General features: G+C 52.5%; 1 protein-coding gene across 1 annotated transcript; it reads left to right on the top strand.

Annotated features, from left to right (window-relative positions):
- On the top strand, window positions 1–23,981 carry RNF41 (ring finger protein 41). Its single transcript, XM_065419454.1, has 6 exons — window positions 1–90; window positions 13,247–13,359; window positions 18,998–19,269; window positions 20,149–20,284; window positions 20,929–21,032; window positions 22,469–23,981. The coding sequence occupies exons 2-6, from the start codon at window positions 13,270–13,272 to the stop codon at window positions 22,818–22,820; spliced, it is 954 nt and encodes a 317-aa protein (XP_065275526.1). The 5' UTR covers window positions 1–90; window positions 13,247–13,269; the 3' UTR covers window positions 22,821–23,981.
- Window positions 23,982–24,736: the final 755 nt, after the last annotated feature.

Consider the following 24,736-nt stretch of genomic DNA (forward strand, 5'->3'; position numbering starts at 1 on the left):
AGATGGGCCGCTGGGAGCAGCTGCTTAAAAAGAGCAATCAAAACCCACCCCTGTGTCTTTGTCATTTCGGGAGGAATTCTGCCACAGAAGGTAAATACTTCGGTTCAAATCTTCTTCCAGATCTCGAGCCGCAGAAGCGTTTAATTAAGAGATTCAGACACAGGAGTGTTCAGAACCAAATCAACAGCTTTATTTGTAAAGAACAATGTGTGGGGGTGGGGGGGAGGATAGTGTCCCCCCCCCCTTTTCTGTACAAGCTAAGGGGCTGTAACTGAATAGAGATCGCACTTGTCAAAAAAACTTTGTATCTGCTCCAGTAACAAGAGATGCAGGTACAAGCTCTGATCCTGCACTGGGAATCTTATGGGCCAGACCCCCTGTGGCCATTATCAGCACCTCTGATTTCACTGGAGCTCAGCATGAGGATCTGCCTGCCCAAACCCTGATGCAGAACCCGGCCCCTACTTTGTGCAATTGACAGTGCCTTGTGTATCGTCCCATTCAGTGTTTCTTCTGTATAGTCAGTTTCTCCCGTGGTGAAATGGTTATTGTTTGGGTTAGGGTACTGCCTAGGGGTCAGGGCCCCACTGTGCTGGGCACTGTGCAAACACAGAACAAAGCCCTTTCCATATAAACAGCCACAGGGGACAGCAAGCCCATTATCCAATTCCAGGGCATAACTATCTCAAGGTGGCTCTGTCAGAAACTGGATTTGAGCGGGAGGGTGGTAAATTATTTGAAAAATCCAAGTTGTGTTCCTTTAAGCACTCATTTGAATGATTGACCTTAGGGTTCTGATTGGGTTTTAAAAAAAATACTCACCCACCCACCCCCAGCTGTTTCCGCTTGCTTTCCGGGGCACTTTCCTTTCCTGTAATAGTCTAGAATTTGAGAATTAAAACATCCCCGTAAAATTACCTGATGCCTTTCTAAGGAGGAAGATTCAACATAACATGCAGTAAAATGCATAATTTATTTAAAAAAATCCTAACAATGAAACTCGTGTTGGAATCTGGAAAGGCCTCCAGCCGGTAGGAGTGATGACTGGAAGCCATTATTTAAAAAAATAAACAAATGTTAAGGTTAGTTGGGCTGCGTAGTGCATGTGAGCGTTCGCACTAAATCAATCCGCTTGGTGCACAGTCAACTTCCACCAGCTTGTCTAGGCTTCTTCACAGCAGAAAACAATCAATATTTCTCATTGAATAGAGCCTTTAGCAATTTTATGCTGTAAAGACAGATTTGTTCACCAGTACGTAGATGAAATATTTCACGGACATCCCAATGCTTAGGATATTGTCTAAGCGGCAAAACCTGCTGGGTTCCCTTTTCTTGTGATATGTTTTCTGTGTGGTGGCCTAGCCAGTGTCACTCCCCTCAGGTGCAGCCCTGATATTCCTGAGTTAATCTGCGGTGGCCACTGAAATGTTTATCTGATCATAAGTCTGAAAAACTTCACTGAACTGAAGTCTGGACCTTTGCATCTTCCCAGTGAGAAATGGCCCATGTTTTCTGTGTCTCCGGAATGGTTTGGTTTTGCTGTTGCATACACTCAGTTGAGACTTTCACCATTATTTCTGGCAGTATGACAGTTCCTGCAATTGACCAGGTGAAAAAGCAAAATAAAATTTGGTGTCAGTATTGTTATTCTGGAATACTGTGTCTAGCACCTGCTAGAAACTACACCATTAACATTTCCTTTGTGGCTAGGGTGTCAACTGACTATCGGCAAGGAGACCGTATTTTTGAAAAGCTATTTTATCCAATGTTGAATAAGAAGCAATGAGCCATTTGAGGGTTTCTTTGTAACTCCGTGTGTATTTAAATTCCACTTTGCCGGCTCTAATCTGGTAGCTACTAATAATTTTGCTGTCTTGGCGCGATAAGGGGGGAAGAATCTTGAACTTGTTTAACTTTATTTGTAAAAAATTGGCTTTCTATCAGCACGCGGGCAACTGTGCTGTTACGTACGTGTTTCTAATGCGGCTCTTTAAAAAGTGGCCCAGTGTGTCTCTCACGTTGTGAAAGCTGAATGGCTCTGCGGGAATGTAAGGGGCGTTTTTAACATTGCTAGCCATGGCGCCTTCTGATTATCTAATGCTATGAGACCTGATTTCCCGCGGAAGTTCTTGTCAAAACATTCATTGACTTCATTCCTGGCTGTGATGGCTGCCAGTTATCCTTTCCCTGTTGTTCTCCACCGGCGCATTGTGTGTCAGCTCTTTGTGGCAGGAGCGGTGTATGTTTGTCTAGACCCAGCACAAAGGGGCCTTGATTCTGATCACGGCCCGTGTGCGCTAGGAATGAACGCCTGGGGCTTTCACAGAGCTACTACGCGAGGTTCCTGCCCCAATGATCCTGCAATCTGACGTCTCCCTACGCTCTTCGCCTCTGCTGGTAGACGTGCCGAGGGCTGCCTTCTGTGCCCCGCTGCGTTTCTCCGCCAGCCACAGGGATTACTGGTTGTTAAATGAGCACTTCCTAGCCTGGAAAGCCGTACATGCAAGGGAGGCTGGGGGGGCTTGGGCAATGTATAATGGGACCTAGTGACCCAGAGGTTAAAGGCCCCAATTCAATTTCAGCACAGATCTTTAACCCTCCTGCAGTTGATCAGTGCCCCCATGTGACATGAGTGTGTCTCTTGGGACAGCTCTCTGGAGACAGCTGTGCGCCTCGCAAACACACTTGCCGCTAATCGGCCCATAACTGGAAGCGGCATCAGAGAGGCCAAAGAGTTAAATGGGACACGGAGACTGAACGCTTCTCCAGACTCTGGAGGTGGGGCTCCGGGATTCCTGGCCACTGTCCCTGCTGTGTCTGTCCTGTCTCAGCATGGAAAACTGGAGGCCACGGGACTCTCAGTCAATCACCAGCACTGAATCCGTGTTTTAACAAAAGCCACTGCATAAGCCATCGAGGCTGGAGTCCGGGTTTGTGTCAAAAACGTTCATTCACTTGGGTGTGATGAAGGCCGGTTTTGGGAGCACAGTGTTTTGGAAAATAATTAAGTGGTGCTTTTTCTCAGGAAGTAACCAGTAATGTGCTCGGGCTGCAGAAATGCACAGATCACGATCGCTGTCATTCACAGGAGGCAGCGTGTCTGGTCTGTGTGTTCAAACATCCTGATTAAGCATATTTTCCCACTCGAGCAGAAATGCTGTATGGGTAAGTACCTTTGGGTGCCTTAAATCTTTCATATACCATCCTGATTAGTCACATACCTGATCTTTAACTCTGGTTTTCTCATGATACTGACCACCTTCTGAAGGCGCTTTGAGATCTAAGGCTGAAAAGCCCTAAATAAGAGAAACCACTGGTATTTACAAATGCATTTTTGCCTTTAACAATGCTATTGATACTGTGGCTCTTTGGTTTCAATTGGTCTAAGAAGTGGGTAGAATGGAAGCAGATTTTTAAACAATGGAGGGTGTCCGCTTTCAAGAATGGGTTTGTATAAGATCCTCATTCAATTGTGTGTTCAGTTCCGTGAGAATCCCTCTCTAGAGAAGTCAGAACATTTCCCCCCTAGCAGGTGGGCGGGGCGCTTCTTCCCCGTTCGGTAGCAGCTCCGCAATCCACACACCTCGAAGGTAGATTTTCTGGGAAGCTGCATGGATTGTGCTTTCATGTCTCTGCTTCACGGTCTGAAGGGCTAACTTGGCTTTGCGTGACTGGGTGGACGGTGAGCCAGGTTGCTTCCAACCTCCTGGAGGAGGCTTGTCAAAGTGTTTTTGCTTTAACCTTTAAGTAACTTATTTCGGTGGCGAACTCTATTCCCAGTCTCCCCTGTTCTTTAGGACCCCGTCCAACTCCCATTAAAGCCATTGCTAAGGCCTTTCGTTTGCAAGCTCTTCTGGGCAGGGGCTACCCTCTTATACTCTTGTACTGTGCTGCGAATGGATGAATAATACATTGATCGTGTCATGCTAGCATGCCTCATGTTTTAGGTCCCTAAAGTGCTGTGTAAAGACTCAGGGTATGTCTCCACTGGAGAGTTACCCTGGGCTCTTACCGGGGCATTGCCCTTAACCCCCTTCCCCCCGAGTTCAGTGGTGCCTTTGACCCCGGCTAGCGGGCTGGCTGTGGGTGCAGGCTATCGCTCAGGCTGGTAACCTGCCCACTTTGCAGTCTGAATCCCTTGAGTGCTGATAGTCCTCCAGTGCCTTCCCACAATTCCCCATACACGCCCAGAAGGACAGACAAGTTCTTTCACAGTTCCCTGGGAAAGGATCAGAGTGGCTCAAGTTACTATGCTACAGAGACCCAGTGAGGACGCAGTATTCTACTATGGCTTCACGGTGTGGCTGCTCACGTCTGGGCTAGGCTAACATGGGTGCAGGGGTAACTCTCTGCAGTGCAGACCCATCTTCTGATCCTCACGTCACACCTGTGAGAAGTCACCTTACAGATCGGAAAGCTGAGCTATCGAGTGGTGAAGTGACTTGCCCAGGACTCTGCAGTGAGTCAGTAGCAGATTCAGAACTAGTGCATTCCTGGCTCTCAGCCTTGTGTTCACTTGGCTAGACGAAAGGTTCTCGCAGTGGGCTGTCGAGGACTTAGATTTCAAGGCCAGAAGAGATCGTTGTGGTCATCTAGTCTGACTTCCTGCGTGACGCAGGCCATGGGACTTCCCCAGAATAATTCCCCGAGCAGCTAATTCCTTGTCATGATTTGCTGCAGAGTGCGCCTTGGGGTCTTGTGCAGCAAATACGGTGCACTAAAATCTCTGCAGATTACTGCCGGGGGTCGTTAATTTAGGAAGTCTTTGTCTGATGGGGTAAACTGACTTAGAACGAGGGTTTTAATAGTGGAGTTGGTGCCTCAAACTACAGGGTTTCCTCATACATGTGGGAGGGAGGGCACTGATCAACAGAAACCTGATCAAATGGTTTCCTAGTATGATGTAAACGAACAAATTCAGAGGTGGGATTAATTCCTCACCAGTGTTTCAAAGTAAGTAGGTTAGGGGAACAACTGCTGGTGATGGTGGTGGCTCACTAGGGATTAGTGAGAAGAGTAAAGAAAACGGTAGATTCTTATTAAATAATTTAAACTACAGTTCCCGTAATCCTCCTGTAACTGATGTCAAATGAGATCGATCTGGTGGGTTATGGTTTGAATGCCTTCCCAAACGATTGCCACGAGCCATGTTACCTGTCACATGTGGGGTGCACATGTTGGCGTGAATGCATCCGCGCCTAAATATCGCAGTGTTGGGCTCTATAGAGAATTTCTGGCTAAACACGTGTATAAAACTACAAATGCTATTACTGAGTTAAACCTTTTCATTCCCGAATTTTCCCTCTGAGTGGAGCGCACATTGTTTGAAATTGCTAGCGGACTTCCTGGATGCAGACGAGTGCAATCAAAGGCATTTTGTACTAATGCTGCGTGGGTGAGTTCTTTGATAACCACTCAACTCAGTGCACATTTGAGTTTCTGTTCAATTTCTTGCTCTGAAAAGACGACTGCTGCCTCTGAGTTGAAGCGTATGGTTGAACAGCTCTGTTCCTAGTCACGCTAGCGTTGGAGCAGTCAAAGGGACAGTTGTCTTGGGCCGCAGGAAGGTTAATCAGTGAAGAGCCATGTGCTGTTGCTCTCTTTCTCTAAATCACTGGGGCAAGTTAGAGGGAAAATCTTACTTTATTTAAAAAAAAAAAGACTCTTGCAAAGTTTCAAGGATATAATTTCTTAAACCCTCTGAATTTCAGTCACAAATTTGTCCCTCTCCTGTCCGTTACTGGCATGGAAATAAGCGTCTTTACCAGCTCTACCGGCCAGGTGGCATTATTCACTGTTGGCTGCTTTCAGGCTCAGACTTTAGTTTTGTTTGGCCACTCCAGGTCACAAGAAGCAAGGAAATAAAGTACCCCAAATTATCCTTGGCTGTGGAACAGATTTCATCCCCGGTTTTAGTGAGACAGGGTGGGTGAGGTCATGTCTCTTATTAGAGCAGCCAGGCCTGCAGAAGAGCTCTGTGTAAGCTCAAAAGCTTGTGTCTCATGCCAACAGAAGTTGGTCCAATCAAAGATACTATCTCGCCCACCATGTCTCTCTAAGATCCTGGGACGAACATAAGAATGGCTAGACTGGGTCAGACCAAAGGTCCATCTAGCCCAGTGTCCTGTCCTCCAACAGTGGCCAATGCCAGATGTCCCAGAGAGTATGAACAGAGCAGGAAATCATCAAGGGATCCATCACCTGTTGCCCATTCCTAGCTCTGGCAAACAGAGGCTAGGGACACCGTCCCTGGCTAATAGCCATTGATGGACCTATCCTCCATAAACTTATCTAGGTCTTTTTTGAAAGAACTCAGTTCCTTAGCAGAGATGGGGACTGAAAGAACAGGGCTAGAACAATCCTGCATATCCCAGGTTTTGTCGAAGTTGTGTTCCTGTCTCTGATCTTTCTTTACCTCTTGGAGTGGAGTTAACTAGGCTTTGTCTTCACTGCTAAAACCAACAGGTGGGTTTTTTAGCCTCAGGGTAATATGCGTGAGCTATTCTGGGGTAAAACACTGTGAAGAGAAGGCACTTCAGGTCAGCTAGGTGAGGTCAGCACTATGCCCCTGCCTGGCACTGCCCTCGCGTTGTTCACCTCAGTAAAACGAAAGTGCCTTCTCTTCGCTGGGTTTTCCCCCTTAGGGTAGCTCTCAAACATTAGTTACCCACTGGTAAAAAATACACCTTTTCAGCAGTGAAGTCAAGGCCTCAGCCCCCATCTCTAAGTAATTGAGTCTGTCAGTGCTTCGTCCCCCACATCCACCCTGGCGAAGTGTAGATCAGACAAAACTCCTCAATAAAACTGTCTTAGTACGAGCTTTGGCCTCTTCAAAACAGAACTCTGCATTCCCAGGTCTGACCGTCAAACCCACGTTCTCCGTGTGGTGGAAGCCTCATTAAGCACCTACAGCCGCTAAGGGTAACGCTACACTGGAAACAGTAACCGATTGATCTGGAAAATCTGGCATGTGAATAAAGGCTCCAGCTACCAATAAAACAGGCCCCATCAGTTGGCAGAAGCTGCCCAGGTAGGAGACTTAATAAAATCCCCAAAAGAATCGAAATAGCCTCACTCAGGAGGAAGCTGTAGGTGGGAGCGCCGTGTCCCCGGCGTGCGTGCACGCCTTAGAACCACGTAGAAACCTCAGGCTTTCGTTTTAGTCCCGCCAGAACATGCTGTTGTCCAGCTTCCACGCGGGGCCGGAGTAACCGTCTCCTCTCTGCAGAGCAGTTCAGCTGCACAACCTCCGTGGGAGATGTGGGGCCAAAACTCAATCTTGCTTTGGTCATTTACCCCTTGATGTTCGTGCCTCTCACAGGGGCGCCGAGGTGCGTTTTGCATAATAAATTCTCTCTCCCCTTCGTCGCGGAAGGGTTTCAGATTTTCATCTGAGCAGAGAGGCGGCAAGTGCCTGTGGTTTCCAGCTCAAGGGAAACTTTGGATCCCTCTGCCTAATTGATATGCTGTCGGAGTGTGTCCTTCCACCACCTCGCCGCGACGACCTCGGCTCACATTCGGTTTCTGTGCCACGCGCCGCTCTGTCCCCTGCATTGCACTGTTCAAACGAGGTCGCTGGCCAGCTAGGTCATGCAGATGGCATTCTAGCTGCTTTACGTTCTGCTTCAATGTCGCTGCCGTTAATCGTCCGCTTCAGAACGGGTCACGCTGCCGTCGGTGAGCAGCCGCATCTGCTTTGTGCTGGAGAGGCGCACTGGGAGAGCGAAAGGTCGTTGTTGGAGCCCCGCCCCAGAGCCGTGGGGTCATCCTCTCTCTCGGCTGTACCGATTCCACTGGGTGGTTTCCACTCGGCTGGGATGAGGTGAAGCTAGGCGGCAGAGAGGAAGCTGCGGCGGATGAGACTTTGTGCCCGGAGCAGCCAGGTGACGTGAAGACAGCAGGGCTAGAGGAGCAGAAATGTTGCACGTCAGAAACCCATGGCAGGCTGGAGCACTTGGGCTCTGTCCATGGCTAAACAGCTCATTTCTTCTCTCACGCTTGGTCTGCGCTTCATGTTTTACCAGCGTAACTATGACAATCGGGGATTGTTTTGTGTTTACTGACCGCGCTTTGCCAGTGGAACTCGTAGCGTCGGTGTCGTTAGACTGGTGCGGGATAGTTCCTCGAGCTCGGCTGCGCTGTTCTGCTGGGATGACTGTGCCCCAGGGCTTCTGCTGGCCTGGATCCACACTGGCAGAGTTAAGTTTTGCAGCTTTAAGTGTTCACAAGGCCTTCGATTCAGTCACTATCTGTCTCTCCCATCTTCTCCTAAACAATCTGCTTCTCAGTCCAGAGCCGTGTCTGTGTGGCTTGGGCCGCCCCCTCCCCAAACCAGCTCTCCCCCTAGTAGATAAAGAGAAGACTGCAGCAGAGGCTCATGGGGGGACTGTTTCTAGCGTTGCAACGCCTGTAAACGACCCCCTCTAAGCACCAGCTGGGTGATTCCCTCAGAATTCATCTGTCTTGGTCCTGTGCTAGCTTAAGCAGCCGTGACACATACTCACAGCTGCCCCAGTGCTTCTCCTCCACGTGTCGAATGCCTGTTACTTTTCTTTGCCTCTTAGGAAGAGAACTCTGGACTCCCCTTTTCTGACCATTCCCTGTCTGACCACTAGACTGTGCTTCCTCCAGCTGGCTGAAGCTACAGGGATCACACGCAGAAGCAGAAGTCCAGTACTGCCACGTCCTTGCTTTCGCCTTTCATTGGAAGCTCTCAGAGAGCTTTGAACACTTCAGACTCCCCCCAGAGATGTTCATGTATCGTACATACTTTAAAGATGGGGAAACCGAGGCACAAGGGTCATGCCCAAGATCACAAGGTGAGTCAGTGGCAGAGCTGGGAATAGAGCCCTGGAGTTCTGGCCCCTGTCCTGGGCTTTAACTACAAGAGACACTCCCTCTTGTGGCCGCCTTGTTTTCCCTTTGGTTTCAAGTTACTTTTCTGGCCCCCAGGGCTTCTGAAATTGGGAAGATTATACAAATAACATTGCTTACCGAAGAGGTTTCCGCCAGGCTCACCCAGCTGCAGTGCTGTTGGCAGACCTCGTATTGGCTGTAATGAAAACAGGGCGTCTGTTTTCTGAGAACCTAGGCAAAGCTGGAAATCCGAGACGTCCAGCACAGGCCGTAATTAAGTCTGATTTAGGAGATCGGTCCAACAAGTTCTGGCTCCCATTATCGACTCGTCTCTTGCATCTGAAACTGACTCAGTAAATCCACCAGCTGCGTGTATCTGCCGTCACAGGGGATGGGGGGGAATAACTTCCTCACCAGATTCGACTTGACAGGTCCCAAAGTCGAGGTGTCGGCTAGCGTGTGGTCTTGTGCCCTGTTAGCGAAGTTCTGTTGTCCTCGGCCTGCTGGAGCCGCTACGGGAGGGGTTTAACTCAGGGCTCACCGGGTTTTTGCTTTCCCCACCCTGCTTTGCATTTCCCATTTGGGAGGGTTATTTCCCACACGAGGAGGATGCTGAGCTCGGCCTCGGGTGGCTTCTAAAGAAGGAGCTGCCGTGACTTTGCATGATCTGCCCTCATAGCAGACCAGGACTTGAGTTAGGCCTTTTTTCTGTTGTCTGTTTCATCCCATCCATCGTCTCTCCCCTCTGGCTGTAAAACAAGCTGTCGAAGGCCTTCATCGGGGCACCGCCTGTCTAGTGTCTCTTCTCTCTGCGTAAGGGTCTATACTCGAGCGTCACAGCTGGGATTTTCAAAGCCGCTAAAGGGGAATTAGACCGGGGGTTTTCCAAGGCAGGGGTGTGTGTCTCGGCTTTGCAGGGAATGGACCCGAATGGTTCTCTTCTACCTCTCTGATCTTCGCTTGGACTTGATATTGCTTTGACCGAAGTTCTATTTACTCTACAGTTACTGGCTGTTGTGTGCTGCTGCTATCCCTGCTGTGCAAGGATCTAGCAAATTAAGACCGTTTATAAAAACCCAGAGTGGTAACGTGTAGAAACCGATGCTCCGTACTTAAACAGTCACTCCAGAGCAAGGCTGTCCTGCAGCGTCCCCCAGGTTTTTTCAGGTAGAATTTTACATATTCAATGCCTGGGGTCTGGTTCTGATACTCAGTCAGCCAACTAATGGACAACTCTGAATGTTCCCTGTTGCCATGTTGCTCAAGCCATTGGTTATATACTCTAGCCATACAGAACACGGTTATTTTGGACCCCAGACATCTGGAGACTAGATGGATTTTGTTTTTTTCCCAGCCAGAATGATTTTGCGCCACTCAGACTCACAATACACTTCGCTGCTCAGTCCTGCTGCTTTCTGTTCTTTCTAATGCCCTGTTCCTTGTTTGCATGTTGTCCATATTGAATGTAATCCGGGCACGTAACTGCCTTTAAAGCCCCATGTTGGCCCATACAGATCACAAGTAAAGGATAGGAAGTGCGCTCTGAAGCGCTGAGCCAGAGAAATGACGCGTCCATCCTAGCAAACGTTTCTCCTGTGAGCATTCAGCGTGCACCTTTAATGGTGCATGGATCTAGTGCGGAAATCTCACCTGACGTTTCTTGGTGGGCAGCAGCACGAGGCTGGTGTGAAACCTAGAACTGCTGTTATGAATTGGGTGGGACAGAATACGTGTGGAGATCTTAGTCCTCTGGCCTTCAAGTGACTCGGGGGTCTGCATCGGTAGAGTTGAGTGTTTCCTCCGAGCCAGTGGATATTGAGGGGACACACAGGAAATCTGTTCGTAGATAGTCCCAAAGCCATTTTAACCCGGCAGAAGGCTTAGTTCACTGGGATCCAGAGGGGAGACACGCTGTGGCAAAGCCACGTGAACGTATGCCTTGTCCACGGTTCATTTCCACACTATACCTCCATGCAACATGCCAAATGTTTTCTGGTTAAAACCCTTAAAAAGATGTTAATCTCCCTTCTGTTAATGGAAACCACTCTCTCCGTACTTGACTTTTCCTGGGGGGTGGGGTGGAGCGCTGTCTTGCTTGGAAAATGCACCATGGTTACCACAGAGATCTTCTTTGTACTCTTGGTGTTACTGCAGACACAGATATGGGCAGCTTTGCTTTCCAGGGCTCTGTCTGGCTTTTGGGGGAGCTGCGACCTCCATTGCTATCCCAGACTGTCTCTGGGGCTGACCTAGCATTCCTGGGCCATAGCTAGTTGCTGAGTGAACGGATGCCAGGCGACTGGATTGTGATGCGTTAGTTCAGGGACTGGGACAAAACTCAAATGCGTTTAACGCTGTTAAGAGTTTTTGGGGTATTTGCACCAATAGGATGATAGCTTTCAAATGAGTGACGGGGTAGGTGGCGACTGGCTGGCTTACCTTTGTGATGTCACAATCACCCCCCCTTCCTGGTTGGCTGATGGAGCGGAGAGAGGAGCAGCTCCAATCACAGGCCATGTCCTGACTACTTAGTTCAAGGGTTAGGAGCCTTATGCCTCCTCCATAGCAACTTTTGGTCTAGGAAGATCCTCTGTAAGAAATGGGGGAGACCTTTTAGCCCATCATTGCCAGCTGCTGCGATACCCTGGAGATGTGAGTGGGGTTACCATCTTCCTGCGGGATCTGTCGGCGAGGCCCGGGAAAGGACCTTGGTCCCAGTGTGGGGCTTGTAGAAGGTTGCGGGTAAATGCAGGAACTTCATGAGGTGCCCAGGTACTCCTGGCTCTTTACCTATGTGTACTGTGATAGTAACTACAGACCCAAACGAGGTCAGGCCCCCACCTCCCTGGGCACTATGCTGACACCCCAGGCCCTGATGTGAAGAGCTTAGAGGCTAAATAGAGCGTGTTCCCCTGAGGGGTGGATGGTGTCGCATGACTCAGGCCAGTCCCGCCTCTGAAACATTTTGATGTTGGTTGTGATCATGCTACATAATCTCCACAGCCTTCCTCTAATGTTCCCGCACACCTGGCGTGTGTAGAAAAGCCCGGCCCTGGTGAATTCTGTGCGGCTCTAACAGTGCTGTGCCTTGAGGATGCGTAAGTGACTCATTGAGACGCCTGGAATTAGAGCAGCACCTGAAGTTTTACAGTACTGGGATCAATGGATCCATTTCTCGAATCCTGGCTTAGGAGCAGAAGAGCTGTAGGAGCGTGGGAATAACTTGCACTGCCAGTGGGCTGTGATATTCCTGTACCCCAGACGATCCAGGGCTCCTGGGTGAACTGAATCCCCATCTCCACCCGGCTCTTCTGGGCACAGGGAGCAGCGAACCGCAGACCGGGTGTGGCATGCTCACTGCTGAGAAGGCTTGCCAGAGGAGAAGCGGCACTTTAACCAGTGATGGAGACACGGCTCCCTGAGTGCTGGGCAACCAGCTCAGGTTGCTGTAGTGTCTCTTGTTCCCTGCGTGGGAACCCGCTGGTGGAGAAAGGGAATGGAAGGGGACAAAGGGAATCCGTGCCTTGCAGAGGATGATCAGGATGCAGTTCTGTGGGGGAAGAAACCTGAGAAATTAGGGCTAGGGTCAGGCCTGGAAGGGACCCTCCTGGATCGTCCGGGCCAGTCCTCTGCGACCGCAGACATCCCATTCATAAAGGTACCCAGCCGGGCTCTCGCTGTGAGGATTTCCAGACGGAGTTCCTGTAGCGGGCAGTGGCCCAGGGGCGTGTGCTGCAGTGGCACCGTGCTAGTCTCGAGACCCCGCCTGAGTTTGCCGGCTCATTGTGCCAGGCACGGTTCAGAGACCTACTCAGGGACTGACAGAGCCTACAGAGGCAGAGAGAGGCAAAGTGACTTGCCCAAGATCACCCTGTGGCAGAGCCTGGAGCTAGACTCCCGGTGGTCTGAGCATGTCTGGTGCTTGCTCCAGTGGGCCAATGTTCCCTCTACGTGTCCATAGTGTCCTGGGCGCTCGGCACCCCCTCTGCCTTCTCACACACACATCCTTCTGTAGCGAAGACAAAAGCAGCAAGATAGGCAAAGCGGCAAGTGCAGAGGGATGAGTAATGCCTTGCGGGGGGAGGGAAGTGTGCAGTTGGTGCTAGCAGGAGAGCAGAACTGAGGAGCGATTCAATGCATGGAAGTGGGGCTGAGAACACTGCACCACACCCTATTGTGTAAGGGCTTGGAGCGGGTCTGCAAGCCCCTGGCTTAGCATGCCGCAGGCTCAGGTCTGTTTCCAACTCTCAGCATTGCAAAGAGGGACTTTAACCTCCCAAATCAGGCTCTGCCTTCAGAGGAGCAGAACATGAGTCTGCCCGGCTTTCCTCCCGGTGTGATCCCCGCCGTTCTCTGCCTGCCCCTGATCTCCTGCCTTCTCTCTTTCCAGGGTTCTGGCGACGGTGATGAGCAATGGGGTATGATGTAGCCCGCTTTCAGGGGGATGTGGACGAAGACCTTATATGCCCCATCTGCAGCGGAGTCCTGGAGGAGCCGGTGCAGGTAGGTGCTGAAAAGAGCAATGGCCAGTTCCTTTCCGCTCTCGTGATCGGAGAGGTTTCCGGGGGTGATTCCGGACTACGGTTTGTCTCCGTTGTAGCGAGGGCGAGTGGATGTTAAATGCCCAGCCCTGCATGTGTGAAAAGAGCCGTTTAATGTCCACGTCCAGCTCCGACCCTTCAGATCGCTGCCAAAATCCGCCAAGCCAGGGGTAAATTGCTGTGATCAAACAAGTACTGGTGGGAATCTGCTGGAAGCTGCTAGTATATGCCCATACCAGCTATTTCAATCATCGCTTTTAAAATGCGACTGCCTGACCTCCGCAGGTGTCTGAGACCTACCACATGCTCCGGAGCTGACGTGTGCGTTGGCATTTGATGGCTTCTCCGGGCGTTTTTGCGTGCAGTGTGTTCTTAGGGCTCGGGTTCACCCCGGCTTCTCAGAACTCCCCCTGAACCAACTGGTCACCAAACCAGCCTTCTTCCCGAAGTCTTGCTCTGCACCAGCGGCATTGAAGCTGCGTGCTCCAGAGCCTTGCTCGAATGCCTCCACGGGACTGAGCTGATCGCCTCTCCCCCAGCTCTTTGGGGCGTATCCTGCGTAGAGACTCGCTGAGTGGATCTCCGTGTATTTCCACGTACTATCAGCAGGCTGGCAGGTCTCTCCCTCCGCACTTTGAAGCGTGCTCCCCCGGGCACAGGCACCATCTTCCGCCTGCTTTGGGAACGTGCCAGCCTGAAGGCTGCCAGGCAGCCACGTGGAGCAGCCACCAACGTTCCTTAAACATTCTGCCTTGACCTGGCTGCCAGGCGTGATGATCCATTGGGGAGAGCCGGGCTCCACTCCCTGTTTGACTGATGCAGCTGAAACTCTCCCCCCCCGCTGTCCCAGGAGGATATGGCCCACCAGGCACCTAGCGTGGGCTCCAGACTGACCCATACTCGAAGAGGGGAGAGAACATTTACGTTCCTGGCAGGAACTGGGGCTCTTGGAGATGCTGGAGCCCGTGTGGATCCCATCACCTGCCCTCCACCCTGGCTCTTCAGCGCCCTTAGCACACGGGGCTTTGAATCGTGAGGGACTTTTCTCCTTTCTGCCTGGCTGTGGGCGCACGAGGAGGTCCGGGTGCATGCGCTGCCCTGAGCGACACTCCTGTTAAAAAACAACTCCGATCGCGCATGCGTGAGGTGCTTGTGCATCTCCAGTGGGACCCACGACATCTGGGGAATTGCCGTTCTGGAGGGTATCTGACGCCCATTCTTTTCTAGCAGCAGCAAGATTTCGGGCTTGCTGATTCTCCTCTCCCCCTGCCCTCCTCCCTGCCACCTGTTAGGAGCAAGTGTTCAACCCAGGAAAGCGGAGGGGATCCAAATTGTGAACATTGCGATCCTTTGGCACGTCGTTAATAGCTCAGTATGTTCAGAGCTGTCTTCTCCCACCACCCCCACACACGCGCACAATCCAGACGCGGGAGTCGCTCGCACCGAGCCAGGCTAGCAGCAGAAGCAATAAGTAGTCTAGTCAGCCGGAGCTCCTCTTTCAGCCTTTAGCTGTGGGTAGCGGTGATTTTTGGCTCCCCCGCCCGTCTTGGGAGCATTCCTCTGAAATGCTGGTGAAGCCGCCGAGCTCGCCAGTGGACAGAGCGGTCCAGCAGGTGGGCTGCTCTGGGTTCGGTGCGGCGGGTGGCGAGCTGGGGGCTGCCGTTACTGTGCGGAGCCCGAGGCCCAGCAGAGGTGATCTTTACAGAACTGCTCTTGCTGCGAGCTGTCGCTCTGCGTTTGGAGAAGATTGCTGGGTCTGGGAAGGGGGAAATCATTCAAGGGGGGAGGCTGGGAATACTGTGACCCTGACTGCGTAACATGCGCCGTGGGAAATCCCGACTGGGAAAAGCTTTCGTGTTCGTGGGGGTGGTCTAACTGTGGGTACGAAGGCTGAGACTTGTCCCCAGGGCTGGGATAGATTTAATTAGAGCTCTTAGCAGCTGTCTCTTACAGGTGGGGGGGCGCTACCCGCTCCCCAGCTTGTTGGAGCCGGTTCAGAGTCAGGCTGTGCGTAAACAGGATCCCGGCCGTACTGACGGTGTGTTATCACACAGCCCCTGTGCACAACGATTTTCAGACCCCAGGCCCTTCCTGAGGTCCCCGTGTCCTTACGCCTGACTGTGGCAGACGTGCTGTTCCCTTTCGGAAGTGGATTCTTTCCCTGCCCCTTATTTGCATTGTCACCCGTGCAGGGACACACGAGGATTTAGGGTTTGCTCTGTTACCCCTTTGAGCATTTTCGGGGCTGGTGAAAAAAATCCTGAAATTGCCAGATAACCACCGTAGGGTCTGAGGGATAGCAGGGACTCTGGCAAAGAACTGCACAGCTGGGGCCTGCTCTGAGCAACTTGAGTGATGGAACGATTTATTTTAAAAGGCCCGTTGGAGCGTGAGTGACAGTAACACACAACTTTGCCGCGAACAAATGCACTGCAGTGCGGCTAATGGAAAGTTGAGCCACATGGGGACGTTCAGCTGGGACTCGTGGTCCACAGTGACTGCAGTGCCAGTAAGTTGTGGGCAAAGTGCAAGGCACGACGCTTTGCTGGCCGAAGTGTTTTGCGGCTTGCTAAGCTGTCTGTGCTTGGCAAAAATGAAACCTGAAGATCGCCTCACTAGTTAACAATTTACTGTGACCGTGGGAGGGTGGTGTCGTTTGTTCTCGACAGATCTTGCATCAGTGACAGACAGTCACTGCATTTTTCTCCAAATTGGTGTTGTGCAATTGAGAGGAAGGACAAGAGGATGCAGGGGATAACCACGTGATAGGGCAGTAAACGTTGCACTTCTAACAACTTCCATTTGCTCAGAAGCACTCTGAACAGGAGTTAGTTGGTTTCTCGATGGGCTGGAGTGATGTGAATCCAGGCAGGTTTAAACCACTGACGTAAATTACCAATTTAAACTAAAACATGGTGATTTAAATCCGGTTGATGCTAACTTAAAAACGTGCACCCATTGTACGTTTAGCTGAACGCTTTGTAATGAACTAAATTATAAATGCTGGATTTTAAATGTCAGAACTAGGAGGCTATTGAACGTTACAAAACTACTACAAGCAAAACAACAAAATACTGGAAATGTGAGTCTCTCTGATCCTGCAAACATTGTGTGCCTCAGTGTTTGTAGCAACAGATGCAAAAACTGTTATTAACTGTTCCCTTAATGGCATGACGTCTGTCCCTTCAAAACCATTTTCAGTGTTAACAGTGAAAAGTTATTTAACCTTTCAATATATTCTTGACGTTATTATGAATGTTCATACACCGCAAAATGTTCAAAAATAGCCTGAAGTTAACGTCCAAAGGGTGAGATTTTCAAAGCGTAAAGGCCAGATGTTTAAAGGTATTTAGGTACCGAAGTGACATAAGTGTTCAAGTCCCATTGACTTCAAGCTGCACTCCCTGGTGGAGGAGCGTAGTCTAGCAGAAGCATTCACCTTTCTTGGCATGTGGAAGTTTGATCTGTTGGAAGGTGCTGCTGGTTGCAGATACAGCACAAGCTGTTCGCATAGCTGTGCCTGAGTTTGTGGTGGCCTTGAAGTCAGGATGTTTATGAAGCTCCAGAATGGTCTCTTGCTGCAGAGAGGGGCCTAAAAATGTGAAATTCTTGGCAGAAAACAAATCGAGGTAAAATCTGAAATTCGGGTAACAATTCTGACCCTAATTAACACCTCCGTGTTAGCAATTTCAGACTGCCCAATGGGGAGAAAGTAAAGAACTAGCCACACGTTAAAACTGGATTGGAATTTTGTAAATGTTGTAAAAGTGTAAAAGCATTTTTTAACAATCAGATATCCAGCTTGGCCCCTGATTTCCTTTCCAAGAGACCTGAGCCGCCCGCCGCTCCCGTGGACGTCAGTGGGCTCTGATTTCTCAATCCGTCCTGAAGACGAGACTTCTACTCTTTCAGACCCCCCTCGTGTGGTGGCTAAGTACAGCACTAGACCGGCTCTACACCTGGGACGCCTTATGGCACCGAAACGAACCGTCTTGTCCAAGCCCACCCAGCGAGTCTGCACTGCACAGAGTCAATTCAGGAATCTGGACTTGTCGTGCCCTGCTCTGCTACAGCCCTGCCGCTCAGGGAGCGGCCCAGTCATGTTATCTGGCACCTCCGTGTTCGCGTCCTTGCCCTGCCTGGCAAGGGGCCGTTCGTATGCTTGGAGGAGGAGCGCCGTACGGCACAGCTTGGCTAGCGCCGTTTCCAGGGGGGAAGAAATCGGTTTGCTGTGGTTGGAGAAGCCCTCCTGGAAAGCTCCTAGCGACACGAGTGTGTAAACGGGATCCTGGCCAGCCCGGTGTTGCCATGGCACAGGGGCTCCCTGGTAACGCTCCAACCCTGGCAACCAAACGTTCCGGTGCGGAGTGCCAGGAGCCGACTCCCCGGTGCGGTTTGGGTTCTGCTCTGGCTCGTCTCCATCTGTTTTCCGGTGGTGGGAGGAGTTAGCAGAGTTGATGGGTGCGCTGGCTGCAGAGAGCTGGTTCTCTCGCGCGCTGCAGCGAGGCCCGGTGTTCTCCCAGGGCGAGAGCAGGGACTCGGGAAGGGGGCAGTGACCTAGGCGGGGGTGAAGGCCGACAGAGCAAATAGATCATGAAGGGGAGCCAAAGCCACCAGGCCACCCACCGTAAAATCTGGAACCCCTCCCCCTTCCCCAAAAAACTACTACTGAGGGGAGAGGGGTTGGGGCCAGCTCCCCTCCCTGGGGTGTCCAGGCCAAACCTGCGTGGGGCTGCGAGCACACAAAACCACTCGATTCGGGGGCAAACCGACCCTTCCTCCTGCCCTGGGCTGCCCTGCAGAGCCAATGAGACCGTGGTGGAAAGTAGTCAGTTCCACCCTGCACTCGCTCTATTGTCTTCTAGCAGCCTCCGCTGCCTTCGGTTCCAAGGTGGCGAGGCCAGTGGGTCGGGGCGGCTAACGGATCTAGAGCTGTCACTGAAGGGCGCTTATGGAAATGTTACTAACGATGCTGTCAAATGGGCCCCAAGCGTTCTGCCCACTGGTACTTTAAGGCTTGCTGGACTCTTCCCCCCCCCCCCCCCCCCTTCCCCGCACCCAGGGCCTTGCAGCTTTTGGACAGGTTTAACCCTCGAGTGTGTGGACTTGTAGCTCTGGGTTTCTGCTTTCTGAAAGGAGATCGGCCGGATCGCTAAGGAAGAGCTGATGTGTTTCTCGCCCCTAAACGTTACACTTTTATAACTGTAACTTCAGCCCAGTCACAGCTTTCGCCTTCCTGCCGCCGTCCTTGTAATGCCCAGCTGGGTAAATACAGGGAAGTACCATTCAAATCTGCTCCGGAAAAGTGTCAATTTAGCATGCCAACGCTTCGTGGCCCATCAACCCTGCCTTCAAAGAGGCAGCAGCATCTAGTGGGTAGGGCAGAGGAATGCGTGACCGCCCTCGTGCTGTGTTCGGGGCTTGGTCCCTGGCTTTGCCAGCACTGGGTATGGATGGGGGGGTGAGAGGCGGGATGAGCTATTTTTGCAGGCCAGGTGAAAGGTGCTGGCTTTGCCCATCTGCCCTGGGCTTTGCGGGATGAGAATGAGGCTGGGGGGTCGGGGTGAGTCACTGCATCCTGCGTTTCCTTCCCTGTGCAGGCTCCTCACTGTGAACACGCCTTCTGCAATGCCTGCATCACCCAGTGGTTCTCCCAGCAGCAGACCTGCCCCGTGGACCGCAGCGTAGTCACTGTGGCCCACCTCCGCCCCGTGCCCCGGATCATGCGGAACATGCTCTCCAAGCTGCAGATCACTTGCGACAACGCGGTTTTCGGCTGCACGGCGGTCGTGCGACTCGACAACCTGATGTCTCACCTCAATGACTGTGAGCATAATCCAAAGCGGCCGGTGACGTGCGAGCAAGGATGCGGGTGAGGATTGTTCTTGCCGGATTGTTTCCTGGGGCTGAAGGGGAGCGGAGAGAAGGGGGGGCCCCCTGCTCCTGGGGGTGAGGCCAGGAGTTGTAGCCTCCCATGAGACAGCCATAGAGCTGGGGAGAAGGCTGATCTCCCTGCAGGCTGGGAGCGCACAGGGCTGGGTAAATGCCAGTCTCTGAGCCCGCTGGCAGCTGGTGTCTTGCTCCTCTTTCAACTTCGTTTTACGTGCCCTGGATTTCCAGCCCTGGAGACCGGGGGAGACTTTCCTTCGGTCCAGGGGGCAGTTAGGAACCGAAGTCAGCGAGACATCTCAGCTCTTCTCCACGGAACAAGGCGTAGCAAGAGCAGCGCCTCCTACCCACGCCCACTTCCCCCGGGTCGGCTGGAGCAGGGCGTCCGGTCTCTGGCCTCGGTGTCTCGGGGAGGCCGCCGCCCAGGCAGCCCAGCTGTTGGCTGGCTATTATGATGCATGAGCTGTGCTCAGACCACTGGCTGGCCAGTCAGGTGGGGCTAGTGATCCCAGCTGACCTGGAGGTGAGTGGCTCTGTATAGTAGGTCCAGCTACTCCAGGGCCTTGTCTCCAGCGGTGGCCAGCATCAGACATTCAGAGGAGAGCGAAAGCACCCTGCAGTGGGCAGATGTGGGATCCCCCCTCCCCCGACCTCATCCTGGTCCCTAATGGTTAGATCAGCTTAAGATCCCATCCCAAACGTCTGTGGTGAATTAGAATTCGGGCTACTCTGACCTCTCGCTGCAAGTCCCCCAAACTTCTGAGTTTGTCGTGGGAGCCGGGTGGGTGCTGCCGCTCCTCGCTAACCCCGAGCCCTGGCCTGCTCTGTCTTCCCCTGCCGTCCGTTCTCTCTCCCCCTGCAGCTTGGAAATGCCCAAAGACGAGCTGCCGAATCACAACTGCATCAAGCACTTAAGGTCGGTGGTGCAGCAGCAGCAGACGAGAATTGCTGAGCTGGAGAAGACTTCAGCGGAGCACAAGCATCAGCTCGCCGAGCAGGTAGCTGCTTTCACGTGGGTGTCCATGGATGGGGGTCTGGTTCGCTCTGGCCTTCTAGGCTAACCGCTTCTCTTGATGGGTGGACTCTTCCCTGGTACAAATACGGGACAAATGAATCTGCTGGTTAAAAGCCAGAGGCGGCTTGGTAGGCTACGACGTTCTAGCATTCCCTTAATTATGTGCAGTGTCTGTTTGAATGGGAGCTTCCTCTCCCAGCTCCAGGCTGTTGTCCTGCATCGGAATCCTTGTCCCATGAGGTCCCCCCTGCCCAGTGGGAGCGTCACGCTCTGCGCTCTGATCTCACAAGATTCGGACGCAGGGGAGGACGGCTAGCGCTCCAGGCACTCTGACCTCCGTCTGTTTCATGAGCTCTGAGGAGCCCCAAGCGGACCCGCTGGGAAGCAGAGAGTGAGCAGGAAAAATAGCGAAGGGTTAATTTTTAAAAACTCTGCTTCCCCCACCGGAGTGTTCATGAGACAGCCAGGTCCCCCGCTGCCGTCCCGGGTGGGGCTGAACATAACAAACTCGGTGTCCAGTGCCGCTTCCAGCCCTAGATACCTGGAGGAAGGGGGGAGGGCAGGTCTGTGCGTGTGAGGGACTCCTGCCTGTTGTAAACATCTCTCCATTTGCCCTGCCTCTTGCAGAAACGGGACATCCAGCTGCTGAAGGCCTACATGCGAGCCATCCGCAGCGTCAACCCCAACCTGCAGAACCTGGAAGAGACCATTGAATACAATGAAATCCTAGAGTAAGTGCCGCTGCTAATGCACGATCCCGGTTCCAATGGGTGAGTAGGTGTTCGGGAGGCAGACACGGGACTGAGGCGTCAGCTCAACTGGTGAGATTTGGGAGCGGTCATTAAATCCCCCCAGCAGATTAAGGCCCGAGCTAAGGGAGCCACAAGAAAACCCATAAGCTTAACGCAAGCAGGACGTTGCTAAGGACATTGCGAGAGAGAACAAAGTCTGGCGACTCAGCCCTGTTAATGTTACGGGTCCCACCAGCTGTAAAATTCTGTACCTGCAGCCGTGTCCTGCCCGTGAAAACGGGGCGGGAAGAAATGGCTTCCGAGCTGATCCTTGCACCGTACTGGCACAGATGGGAACTGGTGGAAGGGTCGTTTCAGCCCAGCTCAGGAAAACTGAATTCCACCGGAGTTAATCAAACGGCATCAAAAGAACAGGGAGAGGCTTCACTCCGGGGTTCTCAGACACGGGGGTTCGCTGGAGTTCTGGTGCCTGGAAGCGTCCTCAGGTGCCTGGAAAGCTGGAAAATGGCAGCTTCTCTCCCTGCTGCATCTGCTGCCGTCGGAGGTTAACGTTGTCCTGGGCAGGGACGAGACGCTAAATGGTCGTCGTCGGTGGAGCTGAGAGGCTGGAGGGAAGCAAACCCATGAAGAACTTTGAAGGCCATCTCGGGTAGTTGTGGAGGTAGCTGGGAAGCCAGGGATGGGGCCCCACTTTCTGGAGCAAGACCTTCAGAACATGCTTGGCTGGCTCACATAGGGAGGACCAGAGAGAGGACTTTCAGTCATTGCCACGTTGCAGTTATGGCCTGGCAAAAGATTTCAATAGGAGGGGGTGAGGGAGAGGGCCGTGATTAAGGTCCAGAAGAACTCGGAGGCGTCTGACTTCAGGAGCAACGTACCGTGAGTTAAGGAGAAAGGAGGAGAGCAGGGACGTGGGGCAAAGGGCTCTGTATCGACAGACTTCAGCCTCTGAAGCAGTTAGTACGAGGAAGTTGTGGGGTAGCCCGATGTCCCTCCAGCATTGCTTTTAGCTACTTGAGTCTGGCAGATTGTTTTCTGTCATGGGCATCATCTCTAACTGCATCGGTCTCCTCCCGGCCTCATCCCTTCTCTCCACCAGAAGAGGGCGCAACCCCAGCGGCCTCCGAGGGAGCGGCTGGCTCTAACATCCGTTCTCGCTAGGTTTTACGAAGGAAAGCTGGTGGGTTTTCTGGATCCATCCCGATTTCGCCCAGAGGGGGCACCTGAGTTATTTGGTGCTGCCCTTTCTGAGACCATTATAAGCTGGCTCTATATTCTGTAGACCCCGCAGAACCTCTGACAGTCCTTGATGTGCCCGTCTCGTTCTCTGGCAGAGCAGTCCCTGCCTGCCTGTTAGCACTTGCTGTCTCTTGGGTGCCCCTGTATTTTACTCACGGTGTCTTGGTGTCTTACAGGTGGGTGAACTCCTTGCAGTCTGCCCGGGTGACGCGATGGGGCGGGATGATCTCCACGCCGGACGCCGTCCTCCAGGCGGTCATCAAGCGCTCGCTGGTGGAAAGCGGGTGCCCCACGTCCATCATCAACGAGCTGATCGAGAACGCCCACGAGCGGAACTGGCCGCAGGGCCTGGCCACCCTGGAAACCCGCCAGATGAACCGGCGCTATTACGAGAACTACGTGGCCAAGCGCATCCCCGGCAAGCAGGCGGTGGTGGTGATGGCCTGCGAGAACCAGCACATGGGGGAGGACATGGTGCTCGAGCCGGGGCTGGTGATGATATTTGCACACGGAGTGGAGGAGATCTAAAGACTTTTAAAGAGAGAGAAACATTTTGTGCTTGAAAAAAAATAACTTGTCTAAAACCGCTGACATCTTCCCCCCCGGCCCCCGTCAGTCACAGCATTATATCAGGGCATTATTCCTCCAAGCATGTGGCTCGTCATTTAAAGAGTGATTAAAGGCCTCTGGCAAACGCTCCCTTGTAGCGCTGGGCAGTCACCCAGCATCATATGCAAAATGCGGTTTGCCTCTTGCAGCAGATCCGCCTCCCAGTCCGGTGTCCATGTGGCTTCTAACCGGCTTTGAAAAGCACACAGCCCCTCGAAACCACTGTGGGCTTTGGAGCGGGCCTCACTGCTGACACCTCTGCCATTGTCCTGACCTCTTGGCGCAGTCCAAACCAAACGGGCCAGCGGATCTCGGCATGGTGCTGCCCTGGGGTGACCCGACCACACGGTGTTCACGTCTGCGCCGAAGCTTTATTCCCCCCCACTCCCGGTTTCTTTCCGCCCTCTGAGGCACCTGTGTGAAAGCCACAGCTCTCCAGCCGGGCTCACACGCCTGCAGGCTGCAAAGCGGGACCACAAAGGCAGGTCTCGCTTTGCAGCCTTTGGTGGGAGGTGGGACCCTGCTCAGACATGCCTACGGTTTGGCCGGGGGGCTAAGCTGCAGACACGAGCGATGCCAAATAACCGCTCCCCACAAACGAGGCGTGATTTCACCATAACGGCGTTTTGCAGCCAAACAGCTGAGCTGTGGAGCAACCGCGCGCTGGAGCTTGGCCGTGTGGCCTTGTGCTGCTCTGGGGAGAAACCAGACTTCAAGGGGGAATTCGAAGTGGAACTAAACTCTCATTGGACGGCCTTTTTGCCTCCTTCCTTTCTCCCCTCCCGCTCGGAGCCGACCGGACGCTCTGGTTGCTCAGACACCCGAGGGAGGCGACGGACTCCAGGAGCCTGTAATGTGGACAGCCTCTCTGCCTGCCAGTCTTGCCCGGAACCTAGATTCAGCTGTCCTGTCTGTGTGTGCGTTGAACGGTCGACAAAGAGCTTTATGTATTTTTTTCAGACACTTGTGATTGTGGTTTGGTTTTTTTGTACCTTTTTTTGCCTTGTTTGTTTGTATTTTCCCTTTATTTTATTTTTTAAATACAGTGGCCAGAAATGCTGCCAGGCCCAATTAAGTTTACTTGTTGGGAATTTAATTTATTTGCATTTGTGGGATTTTTTTGTTGGGGGGGGGGGGGGATTTTTGGTTTTTGTTCCTTTCTTTCGGTCTTTGTCTTCCCTGGAGACTTTGTTTCCTCTTTAGCTCGTTGTTTTGTGCCCAAGGTGGCTGCGTGTGGGACAGGGAGTGAATTGTCAATAAATAAGAGGTTCTGATTGCTTTAATCCAGACCTTGACACTACCATCCCTTCGGAGACTGTTTGCATCTCTTTGGCCCTCTGAATAGCTTGAGCTCTCCCCATCTGCTAGCCGGAAGCTGCAAATAGGGTGACCTAAGAGTTTGAATTCCCAGTTAACTGCTCCAGAACCAAGCAGCTCCCCTGGGTTCCCACTCGGTCGGTCGATAGCGGAGCTGCCTCCCCCCATGGAAAGGAGTCTGATCTCCGTACGACACCCCCCCCTCTGCCCCAGCTGGCAGAGCAGCCCTGCAAAAGGGAGGGTTCGTGGAGACCATCTTCAGGGGCAGCGGCTGTCCAGTGGGTGATGACCCCGCGGACCATCTCCATTGCTGAAATGGGAGGCTGCCCAGACGTAGGCTCTGTAAGAACTACATTTCCCATCACGCCGCACACTGATTGGCCTAGTTCTGCCCAGCCGTATGACACTAGCGAGAGCTTCTTCCAGGAGCTGAATCCGCTTGCGTTGGCCCAGACTGCAGACGGTGGCGGAGGGAGCTAGACGTGCTTCCTGGCGCTCTAAGCGGAGGAGGACGCCCC

This window comes from Emys orbicularis, chromosome 19 (genome assembly GCF_028017835.1).
Source record: "Emys orbicularis isolate rEmyOrb1 chromosome 19, rEmyOrb1.hap1, whole genome shotgun sequence".
Lineage (NCBI taxonomy): Eukaryota > Metazoa > Chordata > Testudines > Emydidae > Emys > Emys orbicularis.